Source organism: Squalius cephalus, assembly GCF_949319135.1.
Source record: "Squalius cephalus genome assembly, chromosome: 8".
NCBI classification, from domain to species: domain Eukaryota; kingdom Metazoa; phylum Chordata; class Actinopteri; order Cypriniformes; family Leuciscidae; genus Squalius; species Squalius cephalus.
In genome coordinates this window covers 9,457,122-9,472,573 of record NC_137129.1, presented here as the reverse complement: position 1 = coordinate 9,472,573, position 15,452 = coordinate 9,457,122, and the positions used below count along the sequence as shown (strand labels likewise).

Genomic DNA, 15,452 nt, shown 5'->3' with positions numbered 1-15,452 from the left:
TTTAGCAAATATTGTTATGGCAAAATGCTTTCAGCACAAGTTAATTTGTGTTTACATTGCATTAGCGTAACAAATTTGCATGCTTTTTTATTTGCTACATGTCACATCACAGTTTTTTTTATGAGAACTAATATTTATCTCCCTTTTTATCTTTAAATCTTGTAGAATTAAGGACGAGCCTTCGGCTGTGGTGTGTCCAGTAATTGACGTCATTGACTGGAACACCTTCGAGTTCCTGGGAAACCCTGGAGAACCTCAGATCGGGGGATTTGATTGGCGATTGGTGTTCACGTGGCACACTATCCCAGAACATGAGCAGAAACGCAGAAGTTCTGTCACTGATGTCGTCAGGTCTGTGCTTCATGGTTGCACTCAAGCGGAAAACAATTTGTAGTACTAAAGGAAACGTGTTTAATTTTTGGTCCTGTTCCAATTGAAAAACAATGCAACATGGCGTTGATATGTTCAGTCTAAGTTTTGGTTGGTATGTCATTGCGATTTGAGCTTTATTATGCTTTGCCTGATTCAAACACACAAGTCCATTTTTAATATCTGCAGATTTTAAGATTTAATATGTTTTTTTATGGCCATATTTCAGGCACCAGAACTGTTTAGGTGAACATAATTGAACGTGCTCTCTACTAATTAAATATCAAACAACATTAAACCCTGCCGTTATGCTTTTCCTGGAAGTTAATGTAAGTAGACACAGAAATAATTCTGTTTGTTGCTTTGATCCAGGTCTCCTACAATGGCTGGGGGTTTGTTTGCAGTCGATAAGAAGTACTTCCTTTACCTGGGCACATATGACACAGGAATGGAGGTGTGGGGTGGAGAGAACCTGGAGTTCTCATTCAGAGTAAGTGCATTTTGTTGCTTTTTCTGTAACATTTTCCTCTAGATTCTCTCCAGGTTTTGGCTTCCTGAGGGGGAAAAGCCTTTGGGCAGATGGTAACAATCCTAGTTTGAAAACTGTGTGATGAGTCACACAATGTTTGGAGGTCACTCCGCGCCTTTATTAAGTGTCTGCCAGCAAGTATGATGACTAAAGCGACCTTCACTGTTTACTTACTCATAATTCCTCTGATTACTCAGCTCATGCCCTGAAGGATTCCAACACTGTTACATAGACAGTAATGGTTCATTTGAGTTTTGAGTGCCTTGAACGCCTTGGTATGTGTTTTAACCAGATTCTGGCAGGAAACATCACAAAGTCCAGACAGATGCTCTTTCAATGCAATATGACAGATCAGCTTTTTTATTCTCTGGACCAGTAGATCCTTTCCAAAATCTAGTGAATTGACTGTCTGTAAACCCAAGTGTATCCTACTGTGTCCTGCAGTACTACAAACCATACCCCTACAAATTACACCCCTACTACAAGTTACACCTCTACAACGAAACAGCCAATTAGGGGATCTTATCAGAGGGCGCATTCCAAACAGCATTTTTGCACTCTCGAAGAGCCCTTCGGGAAGGGAACGCCAATTAAGGGGTGTTCCAAACGAAAGTGAACAACTAAATACTGAACAACTGAATTTACACAAGTCCATTAGCGATGGGTGCATGCGATTGTCCCTTCAAAGAAGTAATTTTAGCATTTATTTATGGTCATGTGACATAGGGTGGTGAATCCTCACAATTCATTTTAAAGCTTGATGGTGGGAGAGTTCGAGTTGCGTATAAGCAGATTAATTCAAGTTGCTTTGTTTTGTTTGTAATATATAATATGCATTTTGTCATACAGTTCATATGAAGTTCAAATTTAAGAATTCAAGGGTTAGAAATGTTTAATAGTAGATAGCAGATAGGGAATATACTCACACAAACACACTCATACACAACGCATATTTTAAAAACTTCATTATAAAATGTAATTTATTTGTAACAAGTATATTAATAGCAATAATAAGAAGTTCCTGTTGTAAGAACAGCTAATGAACTGATGAACATCTGATGGAAATTTAACTATAAAATACTTCTTTATATTACATTGTAATCTTATTGGGGTACAGTTAGTGTTAGGTTTAGGGTTGGGGGTAGTTTAAAAAAAAAAGCTATAATTGCCATTAGTCTGTTTTTGATTTTAGAATTTATTTTAGGTTTTACTAATAGCTGTTATTTCAAAATGTTTTAAAATGTGTTTTAGGGGGCAGCATAATTTAATATCCAAATATGCCTATGATGCCTAAAATGCTGCCTATGGATTATTACGGATGGCTAATCTATGTCCTGTCTTGGTGGTGTTTTTCAGATCTGGCAGTGTGGAGGGACTCTGGAAATCCATCCTTGCTCTCACGTGGGTCACGTGTTTCCAAAGAAAGCGCCATATTCAAGAAACAAGGCCTTGGCCAACAGCGTGCGGGCGGCAGAAGTCTGGATGGATGAATTCAAAGAAGTTTATTATCACCGCAGCCCTCATGCACGTCTGGTACGCCTACTTGTGCGGTCTGTTGCATAACTCTGCTTTTGTTTGCTTGTCTGCTCGTTTTCAAAGAGTATGTTTATATCACCATCTATCTTTGAGATTAGTGGAAATAGACTTGCGTAGCCTTTGTGAACGATGCACATAGTATTTGGCACAATCTGTTGATATGCTGTGAATGAATGGCATTTAGCTGGTGGGCTGAAACTCCTCAGGTGACATTCTCTGTGCTCAGTGTGAAATTACTATAGTGAGAAGTGCAGCAACTTTCAGTCCGCGTTTGTCATTCACGGTCCCCGCTGAGCCCTGTAGTTAAAGAGAGAGGTGCTCTTGGTGACAGATTTGGTGACCCTTTTCTCTCTGAAACTTGGAGATGCTGCCAGGTTGGCACTGCCAACTCGAAATCAATCTAATGTGATGCCGGCAGATAAGGCTCTCTCTCTCTCTTCAGGTATAAACCACATGCAAACACTGGCCTTGCCAGCGTGGATCAGGTTTGACAACCTTCATACTCCGCTTCCACACAAATTCGTAAGAGGATCACTCTCTCTTTCACCCTCCGAGCCTCACGGCATATTTTATTCATGGCCAAAATCTCTGTCGATTGTGCCACATAGTCCTAAAGATCAACAAAACGAGGCTCTGTGATGGATCCCGATGATCAGAAAGCTTCATTTGACAGCCGCTCGATTGACCGTGTAGCTGGACTTTGTTGAGACTGAAGCCTGATCACAGACAGATCATCAATGTGTGTGATGTTGTGCCACCCGGCTGGCACTCACAGCAGGGCCGTACGTTATTGATGAATCACTATCAAGTTGGTTAATTAGAAGTACACTTCCTTTCATTCATTCATCTTTCCGCAGAGCTGCTGAGCCTCTTCGACAGAGCTCTACTTCCAACAGATGTTCCTCATAAGGAATCATATCTCTGGCAACACTGTACAGACCATCACTCAACAGTAATTCCTGCCTGACAGGCGGTCATGAGGGGGTACCACAGCCACAAACAAACAGGGGAACTTGGCCTTTATCAGTCTTGTTTGCTGAGGTGGGGTTGCAGCATTATTTTCCGAGAGGATGTTGCATCATGTAGTATTTTGTGGTATACCGCAGTGGGGTAATTGCATCAGAATGTTTAAAAAACAAGATGAGAAAGTTTGATTAGATGTTTGGTTTTATGTGATCATTTTGTGAAAACAGATGATGTACTATGAAGAGAGAGCATTGTAGACAGTCTGTTCATGTGGCATTTACTAAAGCCCCTATGTAATTCAAGCGAAATCGAAGAACAGACATCATTTCGAACAAAATCTAGGGCCCTATAAAATCCGTTTTATTTTTTCCCAAATTCCGTTTTATTTTTTCCCAAATTCCGTTTTTTCCGTTTTAATTTTTGCAAATTCCGTTTTTTCCGTTTTAATTTTTGCAAATTCCGTTTTTTCCGTTTTAATTTTTGGGAATTCAGTTTTTTTTTACCCTTTACTGTTATTTTTGTCGTAAAAAGAGTGTTTTTAATGTTAATGATTAAAATGTACACAAATAAAATAGGAATGACCCTAAATTTATCGAGGTAACAAACAAAATTCTCATTTTAAGAGGTGTTAAATATGGTTTGGTTTGTTTACATTAGTGAATGTATTAGGCTAACTAACATGAACCACGAGCAATACATTTGTTACTGTATTTATTAATCTTTGTTAATCTTAGTTAACCCTAACCCTGTATTTTTATTATGTTACTTCACACAGTGCATTAAGCTAACTAATGTTAACAAATACAACTTTTCATTTAAATAATGTAGGCTACTAAATGGTGAAATTAACATTAATAAAGATTAATAAATGCTGTAGAAGTGCAGTTTATTAATAGTTAATGAGTTTAATAAATGGAACCTTATTGTAAAGTGTTACTGATTTTGTTATACACCGAACCGATTCAGTGTTGGACAGATCAGTTGTTTTAACTATTCATTAAAGTGAATCGGTTCAAAGGAGTCATTAGTTCGCGAATCGGACGTATCATTAGCAGACTTGTACGCATTGTGTGATTATCCCGGCAGTTAGGATATCGCACAAGATTTGTCAACACAGAAAACATTTCATCATTGGATAGGTTTTGTTTAGTTTATTGAAAGTGTTTTTATGTCAGCTGAATGGGCGGAATGCTTTTCAGAGAAGAAGGCAAGGTAAAAAGTTTTTTTTTGCACAATTCACACCCATTGATTTAGATTAATAAGCGCGAGGGAGCGAGAGAGAGCAAGACAGTTTGAAGACGCGCGCGCGACCGGGCCTCTCTCTCTGCTCGTTCTTTCAGTAATATGCAATTTTCCTCAGACATACGTTTTTCTCCCACACAAAAACAGAATTTTATTCCAAATATGTAAAATTCCACGAAATTCCGTGTTGACACTAGATTCCGCGTTAATTTGCCAATTCCACGATTCCGTCCGCGATTCCGTGATCGCGGAAATTATAGGGCCCTAAAAATCAGGAAACGAAGTTTGTTTCAGGAGTTTGAAACAACTTGCCTAAAGCGAACTTACTGGAAAAGTTTGCTCCGGCTGGTAAACACCTTTGAACTAACGTTACCATTGGTCCGTGCCGATGACATAATAGGTGGGTGTGCTCTGAGGCTCCACCCTCTATGATGTGAAAATCTTCTACAGAACATTTCTTTTTTCAGTTTGTCAAGTTCAGATGCGAGTAAAAAAATGAACACACTGCAGACTGAAGTTGTGATTCTAATTGAAGGAAACACCGATACTGTTTTTTCATGTTTACTACTGTAAAGCTGCTTGCTTTAAAGCAATCTTTTGTATAAAGTGCTATATAAACATGAATTGACTCGATTGAAGTGCCGAATTGCAGAGCTAGCGCGAACATATCCACATCGCTATGATCAGATGCTTTCTTAACTGCTGCTTTCTCACTGCTGTCATTTTTCTTGTTTATATTGTTATTGAGAGGAAAGCGCTCAGCACATATTCACATATTCATATAAATGCCGCTGAACATTCATATAAATGTTCACTTACAGTATACCGCTTAAAAGGTATTTCAAGCTTCTTCTTACCCCTATTCGAAGAGTGAAAAAGAACTTTGCCTTGAATATATCGGGGTCTTAAGGCAAGAATTATCGTTGCTCATACTTTATGGATTCCTAAAGACCTATTCACACTGGGGACGAATGTTCGTCTGTCAATATTTTTATTTTAAAGACCAAATTTTTGTCTCTGTTTGACAAAGAAAACATACTGACCAATGGCATATGAGCTTTCGTTTCACATTCTCTTAAGCCTGTTTTGCACATACTGTGGGACGTGAGCTACACATGTTCATTTTGGTGCCCACGTTGAACTTGGCAGATCTGAGCACTCTAGAAAACAAAAAACATTAAATACGAAAATGAACAAATCGAAACTGTAAACTCTGAATGCAGATGATTGAAGCAGCCAAATTTGTCTACTGTATGTAAATGATCTATCATTCTGAGGTAAATGTGGTGCTCCTCCTCAATTAGATACAATTTCATAATGATTAATGTGTAATGGCTCTTAATTACCCCCAATTATTCAATTGGCTGTATTGAATAAAATATTGGTCCTCCTTTCCTTCCTTCCTGGTGTTTTTTCTTAATGAAGATGATTTAATCTGTATTTATATAATGTTTAATGTATAATATATATTATTATGCATCACTGTACCTTATGCTATATTAGAGCAATTATTAACTTGTTTTCTTTGCTTGTTTTCAGGAAGCATATGGTGATGTAACGGACAGACGGAAACTCCGAATGCGTCTTAGGTGTAAAGATTTTAAGTGGTTCTTGGACAACATCTATCCTGACATTCAAGTCCCAGAGGACAGGCCTGGAATGTTTGGCATGGTGAGAGGATGCAAACTTCTTGTGTTTACATGCACAGCTTTGTAACAGCAGAGCTCCAGAAGTAAAAATGCCATTATCCGCAGCTGTTTGCTTGTTCTTTTGGTTCAAAGTTTAAAATGCAAGGCAAGAAAATTGTGACATGGAATGAGTTCACTTCCTTTACAATCAACAAAGCGAGTGGAAAAGTGTAGACTACATTCAGAATATATCAAATTTTTCTGATTTTTAGAAATAATATAGTTTAAAATGAAAAGGAAATATTAATGTCTATATAGTTTTCTCTTTAACTTTTCACTCATATTATGCTGATAATATAATTTGTTGAAAAAAAAAAAAAAATTAAATATGAAAAATTGAATTTTTGGACCCTATTGTTGGAATATTTCTTTGTTTCTTCTCAATTGTAGCTGAAGAGTAAAGGAAAGGCCAACTACTGTTTTGACTACAACCCACCTGATGATCATAATATGGCCGGTCACCGGGTCATTCTTTACCCGTGTCACGGCATGGGACAAAACCAGGTAACTTTCATTCTCTCAACTGTAACGACAGACATCCGTGCTGCTCCAAGAGGTGTAAAAAGTACCTGAAAACATACTTGAGTAAAAGTACAGATACCTTACAGTGGAAATGACTCCATTACAAGTTACAAGTCACCAATTTCAGTACGACTTGAGTAAAAGTCTTAGAGTATCTGATTTTAACACGCGCGTGATCATAGGTATTAAAACTATGCTTGTGAACTCTGCAATCGACTACTTTGGACTTCAACCGAAAAACAGGATGTAAACAAAGGTATTTGCGCTGGCTTAAATAACATCATTTTTATACATTTCTTTCACATCTACTGCAGTCAGACTCACTCGTGTTCACTCAGAAGGAATCACTCACATTTTCTGTGCACTTGTAATGACACATCAAGGATGTTAAGAGGCTAAAAGCAGGTTTAGTACTTGCCCCATTGAAGTCAACAGGGTGCAAATTTTAAAAATAGAATAACTCGGTGTAGGCAACACCGATTTTTGTCGTTGTTCTCTGTATTGACAGCACTCCAAATGTACAAAAAAAAAGGGCTCAAAAAGGGCATAAGTAAACAAATATCCTTCAAAAAGGTCTGTTCAGTATAACAGATAAATAAATTACTGTTACTTGACTACTTGCGGGCTCCAGCCATGTCCTCATCTCTTATATGAAACACGTGTTCGTGTAAAGTAGCCATGTTGACAAGTTTGGGTGAATAAGGGCACAAGATATAGTACTTTCAATGCCCTGGCAATGGTGATATTGCTTCTTTTGTAGCTGCAGAAAAAGTAGAAAAGGTTAGGTGACATGCAAAATGTAAAGAGTAACTGCATTACTCAACACAAATGTATTGAAGTAAAGAGTACATATACTTATTCAAAACAATACACAGAGATTTAATGCGTCCTCAGGAATACACATGGAAGTGTCTCTCACAGCTGTAATGTATTATTAAAATGCCATTCTAATATGGCGCAGTAAATAATGTGTTGTGTACTTCACAGCACGCTTGTTTTTAAAGTGACTTTAGCCGCCTGGCACAGCAGCGTGACTTTGTTCGTCTCCTCCCTCTCTGTGGGGAGGCAGATGAGCCCTAGAGACTTATCAGTGCACAATATCAGCTATGTACAGCACAACAACACTCTTCTAATGGATTCTCTCTGTGAATACAAGATAAATGTTCCTCTCATTCTGTTTTGGTTTTTACATATGGGTCAATCCTGTTAAGCAGCACATTTTGAGATTTAAAGGGGACCTATTTCACCCTTTTTCAAAGTTTTGAATTTGTTTTTTTAATTTGTAATATTTCGCAATATTACTGTTTTAACTGTATTTTTGAGTAAATAATTGCAGCCTTGGTGAGTATAAGAGACTTCTTTCAAAAACATAAAAACATTTTAATGTTTCCAAACTTTTGACAGATGCTATACACTTATTATTATATAATATTATATTTGCTTTTATTACACAATTATCAAAAGAGGTAATGTAATGAGGCCATTTCTTGTTCTTTACCTTACAGCCTACTCTTTACCTAATAGGCCCGTAGGTGTCACATGGACTTCATTTAAAGCAACACTAAGGAAAATTTTTTACATTAATGTTTCCAAAATCGTATCAGTGGTTCATCAAGTCGTAACAGGGTGAAAGGCACTTCTGCATTCGCTTTGCGGCCCTATATCTGCAATAACCACACTATGCAAGTTTGCCAAACCGGGTCACGTTTCTGTAGTTCGAATGAGACATAAGAAAACTACAAATTTGACTTGCTTTACGTCAAGCGTTACAATAGTCATTATTTAGTTTTTCTTCGTTTCTGATGTCGCAATACATCATACTTTCATGAAATCATGCAACATACTCTACCTTGTCTGTGGACATCGTTCATTCCAAAGCCGGTGCTGGATAAACAGCGAGCATGCGTGCGGCAGTAGGCTGTGGTAAGCTAAATTATTTACGACAGCGCTAATGGACAATTCCGCTTCCAACCTGTAGGGCGACCGAAGAGGAAAAGTTCCTTAGTGTTGCTTTAACCAACTATAATAGCTTCATCAAACGGAAGTCAATACAAAAATTTTATTGATTATAATAATGTGATTTAAACAATATATTTCCTATTAATACAACTACTGGTAATGCATGGTTTTGTTGAGTGCTTTGTAATTTGCCTTCACGTTTGATATTTTAAAGGAGAACTCCGGTCAATTTTAACATTGAGCTCATTTTTTTGTACATTTGGAGTGCTGTCAATACAGAGAACAACGACAAAAATCGGTGTTGCCTACACCGAGTTATTCTATTTTTAAAATTTGCACCCTGTTGACTTCAATAGGGCAAGTACTAAACCTGCTTTTAGGCTCTTAACATCCTTGATGTGTCATTACAAGTGCACAGAAAATGTGAGTGATTCCTTCTGAGTGAACACGAGTGGATCTGACTGCAGTAGATTTGAAAGATATGTATAAAAATGATGTTATTTAAGCCAGCGCAAATACCTGTTTACATCCTGTTTTTCGGTTGAAGTCCAAAGTAGTCGATTGCCGAGTTCACGCGCATAGGTTTAGTTACCTATGATCACGCGCGTGAACTCGGCAATCGACTACTTTGGACTTCAACCGAAAAACAGGATGTAAACAGGTATTTGCGCTGGCTTAAATAACATCATTTTTATACATATCTTTTACATCTACTGCAGTCAGATCCACTCGTGTTCACTCAGAAGGAATCACTCACATTTTCTGTGCACTTGTAATGACACATCAAGGATGTTAAGAGGCTAAAAGCAGGTTTAGTACTTGCCCCATTGAAGTCAACAGGGTGCAATTTTTAAAAATAGAATAACTCGGTGTAGGCAACACCGATTTTTGTAGTTGTTCTCTGTATTGACAGCACTCCAAATGTACAATAAAATGAGCTCAATGTTAAAATTGACCGGAGTTCTCCTTTAAGAGAAGCTATTCATCTGCAAATTAGACAAACCAAAGATCCAGATTGCTCCACAAATGCATATTCATACAGACAGATTCAAATTCATACATCTTTTAATATGGTTAAACACTGCAAACAGATGGTGGCTCTGTTGTTTTCAACTGCTTTACATTATGAAAACTGGTTTGTTGTCGGAAAGATTGGGAATCATGGAGGACACCAGGTTTATTCTTGCCTATTTTATTGGGGAAATCTTATTAAAGGGATAGTTCACCCAAAAATGAAAATTCTGTCAGTAATTACTCACCCTCATGTTGTTCCAACCCCGTAAGACCTTCGTTCATCTTCGGAACACAAATTAAGATATTTTTGATTAAATCTGAGAGTTGTCTCACTCCTCCATAGGCTTCTAAGGGACTGAAACTTGCTGGCCCAGAAAATGTATTAAAGACATCGTTAATATAGTCCAAGTGACTCCAGTGGCTCAATCTTAAGTTTATAAAGCGACGAGAATACTTTTTGTGCGCAAAAACAAACAAAAATAACGACTTTATTCCACTTTTCATTTCCTTCTCTCTGGGCCTCGGGTCTTTTCACGTAGTGTTTAAGTGTAGCGCGTCTGTGTTGCACGTCACCACGTATCACACATGACCAGCGTCGGCCAATAGTGAGCCTACGTGGTGACGTGCAACACAGACGCGCTACGCTTAAACACTACGTGAAAAGACCCGAGGCCCAGAGAGAAGGAAATGAAAAGTGGAATAAAGTCGTTATTTTTGTTTGTTTTTGCGCACAAAAAGTATTCTCGTCGCTTTATAAACTTAAGATCGAGCCACTGGAGTCACTTGGACTATATTAACGATGTCTTTAATACATTTTCTGGGCCAGCAAGTTTCCGTCCCTTAGAAGCCTATGGAGGAGTGAGACAACTCTCAGATTTAATCAAAAATATCTTAATTTGTGTTCCGAAGATGAACGAATGTCTTACGGGGTTGGAACAACATGAGGGTGAGTAATTACTGACAGAATTTTCATTTTTGGGTGAACTATCCCTTTAAAGCCAAAATGATATTAATCGTCCCATTCATTGACAACCATGTAAACATGGTGCTATCTAGATAGTCAGCTTGCTGACGATTATGGAATTTCAGTCAAATGCATTTTCGCTGTGTAAAAAACTTCAAATGGTTATTTTATACATGCAAATATGCACTACTTTAACGACAAGACAAGGCGATGTACCTGATATGGAATGAGCTAATAAAGAATACCCATCATGAGAGGGCATTCATGTCCAAATTCCTACTTGGAAACTCGTATTTACGATAATCGATAGCACGCAAAGGCAGCATTAGTAGCAGCAAACTGCACACACGGTTTCGTGAAGGAACAGACTGGCTGAATGACACTTTCATTCAAGTCGAATTTCACAATGTACATTGCCAAACTCCCAACAAAAATGTTTGTCAGTTTTGTAAGATCATCTGTGTTTTTTTGCAGGCTAGAGAAAGCGTTTGCACATGATTGCCAGATCAGAAAAGATTAAGTAAAATACTAGGAAGTATTAGACTGGGTAAACCCAGCCTGATCTGCAGGCGATTTGATTTCGCCCTGCAGCTCAGGCTGGAAACCTGTACATTCTTCTATCCTGCTTCCATTACAAATTTGCGGGGACCAATCACAAACTGGCTTATCCACCTGGCTCGCTATTGGCGGGTTTAATCCAGTCCAATTCCTTTTAACCTCTCGACGATGCTCAATGGCTTCTTTAGTTTAGCAAACAAATCACTCGAGTGGGTGTAAATATCACTCACTTTCATGGTTGTTTTTTTTTGCACAACCTGCAAAAATCGCTCGATGCCATTGCTGCTTCTGCAAACCGCTAATCAATGCCCCAAACCAACACGTTTGTTGACACATTTCCTGCCTGGAGTTTTCGCTGCAAAGTACGTCACCTGGATCATTGGTCTGATTGGTTGAAGGACTATCCAATTGCATACAGAGTCATTTGAACTATGCCCGTTGATCACGCCTCTTGTGCAGTTGAAAATACAGAGCAGACTCCCCAGACTAATGTTCAATCTTAAAAGATTAAAAGACTAAGGAAGTATCATTTTAAGAGAAAACTAAGTTTTGGGCATCTTGACATCTGGCAACCCCAAGCAGGAAAGATAGTGGAGGCTTGTTACCAATACAAGATAACGGAAATGTCAAATAAAAATTATATTTCTAGGACAAATATCCAGCAGGCCAGTATTGATTTTTTTTTTTTAAATTAATCGAGAGAAGCTGATATCGTTATCACGATTAAAATGCGATTTATTGTGCAGCCCTAAATGTAAAGAAGTATTTCTGTAAAAGAGTATAGCAGACGTTTAGAAATGTGTTCTGGTCAAGATCAGGCAACTTTATTGAATTATAGTGTAATTATTTACATGATATACATTATTTATGATATACAATTCTTTTACAGCATGACATGTTTTAGAGATAGAGGCAGGAGTCCATCAAATCCATTACTAATACACTTTGTTGTTGTTCTCCCATCAAAAATCTTGTCACTTCTTGGAGGATGATGTCTTTGAGGAACTGGATTTTGGATATTACTAAAAATTAAAGGATGTTAGTCAGTGAAGATATTGAGGATACAGGAAACATTTTGATTAGAGAAAGAAATAATAAACTTCTGGAATATTTCTTTATAAATTAGCCAGTTTTTGATGTCTTTAAAGTAGTGAAATTATTTCTAGTTCACTTTTATGTTAAGTGTGATATTACGATAAAAGAAAACTTTCCAGGTTTTCCAGGTTTTCCAGATTTAAAAAATGTGATTAAATATTTGATCTAATATATTAAGATACTATATGATGGGGACAAAATGTACTGCATAACATGATTGACCCGTATGTGCCTCTCTATCAGATGTTGCCTTTTTTGGATTTGTCTTTGATTAAGATTTGATGTGTTGAGCTTCTGTGTGTGAATATTTTCCTTTCTTGTTTTGTGACAGTTCTTCGAGTACTCAACGCTCCAAGAGATCCGTTATAACACGAGGGATCCTGCAGGCTGTATCGTAGCTGATCCCGTCTCCACATTCCTTACCATGCAACACTGCAGTAAACCCAGGGAACCTGTGCCTGAAGACCAGAAGTTTATATTCAGAGAGGTGAGATCATTGAACACATCAGTACAAACAGTTTTATTAAAATGAATTACATACATCCCAAATAATCTCATATATATATATATATATATATATATATATATATATATATATATATATATATATATATACACTACTGTTCAAAGGTTTGGGGTCAGTAAGATTTTTTTCTGAAAGAAATGAATATTTTTATTCAGCAAGGATTCATGAAATTGATCAAAAAGTGACAGTAAAGACACTGATAATGTTACAAAAGATTATATTTCAAATAAAGGCTGTTGTTTTGAACTTTCTATTCATCAAAGAATCCTGAAAAAAATCACGGTTTCCACAAAAATATTAAGCTTCATTTGATGATGATAATAATAAATGTCTCTTGAGCACCAAATATGTATATTAGAATGATTTCTGAAGGATCATGTGACACTGAAGACTGGAGTAATGATGCTCAAAATTCAGCTTTTTCATCACTGGAATATATTATATTTTAAAACAGAAGACTTCTGGAAAAAAAAAATCACAATATTACTATTTTAATTGTATTAGATCAATTAAATGCAGCATAAGAGACTTCTTTCAAAAACATTAAAAAATCTTATCAACCTCAAACTTTATATATATATATATATTTTTGTGTGTGTGTGTGTATGTATGTATGTATATAAAAATGTATTAGTTTTACATTTACAAGTGTCATCATGTGGTTTGGTAGGTAGTCAGGACAAGAATTGTACACACTAACATGCATGCTTTGCAGCACTTCAAGTGTCCTTCAAAGCAAACAACGGGCCAAGTAAATGTCACATTAAAGCGTTACTTGAGAAAGTCATGGACAGCAAGAGGTTTCAGTGTGGCTTGCGGTGTCATTTCAGAAGCAAGCCTTAGTGTGAACTCTTTGCCAGTACAGCGAGCACCTGAAGAGCAGCGTGACGACAGCAGGTTTCTCACTAGACTGTGGGGAATTAGAGCTGGGAGCCAATTAAATGCTAGGGGTGGCTGAACTTCCTGTTCTAGTGGGCCAGAGGCTTTTATAGTATTTCAAACCCCTGACTCTAAGTATTAAAATTAGGCATGTCATAATCTTTGCATTTGCAGGATGGCTCTCTCTACCACGTTCAGTCACAGAAATGCATTGAGGCAGTGGACCGGACTGACAATGGGAACCCTGGCCCCGCTCTCCGCTCCTGCTCCGACTCGGACTCCCAGAAGTGGTACTTTGAAGAGAGAACATAGCAAAGGTTCTCTCTACTCCTTTCATATCAGCTGCTCCAACTCCACAGCAGTTTATTGATCATTCCAATTCCTCCACTTAGGATTGATAGTGCCTTCCTGTTACAAGAGGTGCACAGTTCATACTGTGATTAATGTATTAGATTTGAACATTTTTGCAGTGTATTAAAATTCATCATTTATAATAGAGTCGTTCAGTTTTTAATCCTGAAACCTGAAGAGAGTGACCATTTTCGTGCCAATGAGTGTTCTCTGAAATTTCAAAAGAGTTTTGGATTTATGAGTAAAATAACACGTGTAAACATGCGTTGAGTAATATAACATACACTACCTTTCACTACCGTTTGTGTTACTACGCTTTAATTTTTAAAGAAATTAATATTTTTTTCAGCAAGGGTGCATTAAATTGATCAAAATAGACATTAAAGAGTTTCTTAATGTTAAAAAGATTTATTTCAAATAAATGCTGTTCTTTCTATTCATCAAAGAATCCTGAAAGAATGTATCACGGTTTCTACTAGGATATTAAGCAGCACTGTTTTCGACATTGATAATAATAATAAATGTTTCTTGAGCAGCAAATTAGAATGATTTCTGAAGAATGGAGGAATGATGCTGAAAATTTAGCTTTGCCATCACAGGAATACATTAATAATTTTGAAAATAAACAAATAGAAACAGTTATTATTATTAATAAATGTTAATAATATTTCACAATATTGCTGTTTTTACTGTATTTTAGATCAAATAAATGCAGCCTTTGTGAGCAGAAGAGACTTCAAAAACATAAAAAAAAATCTTACACACCCCAAACTTTTGAACACTAGTATATGTTGCATAATAAAATGTGAAAGTCTCAAAACCTTATTTTAATCATAAATCCAAAACGGCCTTTCTTAAAGCCCACAGGAAGTTCCTGAGGGAACCCACAGTGAATTAGTCTTCCAGACTGGCATGCAAATAGACATTGTCACTGAACGCATCCATTTCTCTGCAAAGAAATAAACACTGTATTTATCATTTAATTTTACAGGAAGGTAATTTGAGTTATTTTAATCAGTCAGTGCTGCCATCTCCCCTGCTATTCTGCAAAGTAGCTTCTGTTAGAATTTTTCGACTTGACATTTTCCAGCTTCTAGCATTTTTAAAATCTCCCCCTCTGTGATCTGGTACCTGATGTAACTTAGAGCCCCTTGGCAGCTTCGTCGTGTGTTTATTTTCGGATGAGTATTGAGTTTAGGTTCAGAGAAGCAGCAGGGATGGCAGTGCCACTGCTGCCATTCTCTTTCCAACCAC

At 37.2% G+C, this 15,452-nt stretch overlaps 1 protein-coding gene across 1 annotated transcript in view; it reads left to right on the top strand.

Moving 5' to 3' along the window:
- poc1bl (POC1 centriolar protein homolog B (Chlamydomonas), like) overlaps positions 1-14,936 on the top strand; it is a 41,567-nt gene extending 26,631 nt beyond the window's left edge. The window contains exons 16-22 of the mRNA XM_079878799.1: positions 166-351; positions 742-859; positions 2,255-2,431; positions 6,182-6,313; positions 6,721-6,834; positions 12,774-12,929; positions 14,022-14,936. Coding sequence (XP_079734925.1) covers positions 166-351; positions 742-859; positions 2,255-2,431; positions 6,182-6,313; positions 6,721-6,834; positions 12,774-12,929; positions 14,022-14,159 — 1,021 coding nt within the window. The 3' untranslated portion in view covers positions 14,160-14,936. The remainder of the gene's footprint in view (positions 1-165; positions 352-741; positions 860-2,254; positions 2,432-6,181; positions 6,314-6,720; positions 6,835-12,773; positions 12,930-14,021) is intronic.
- Positions 14,937-15,452: the final 516 nt, after the last annotated feature.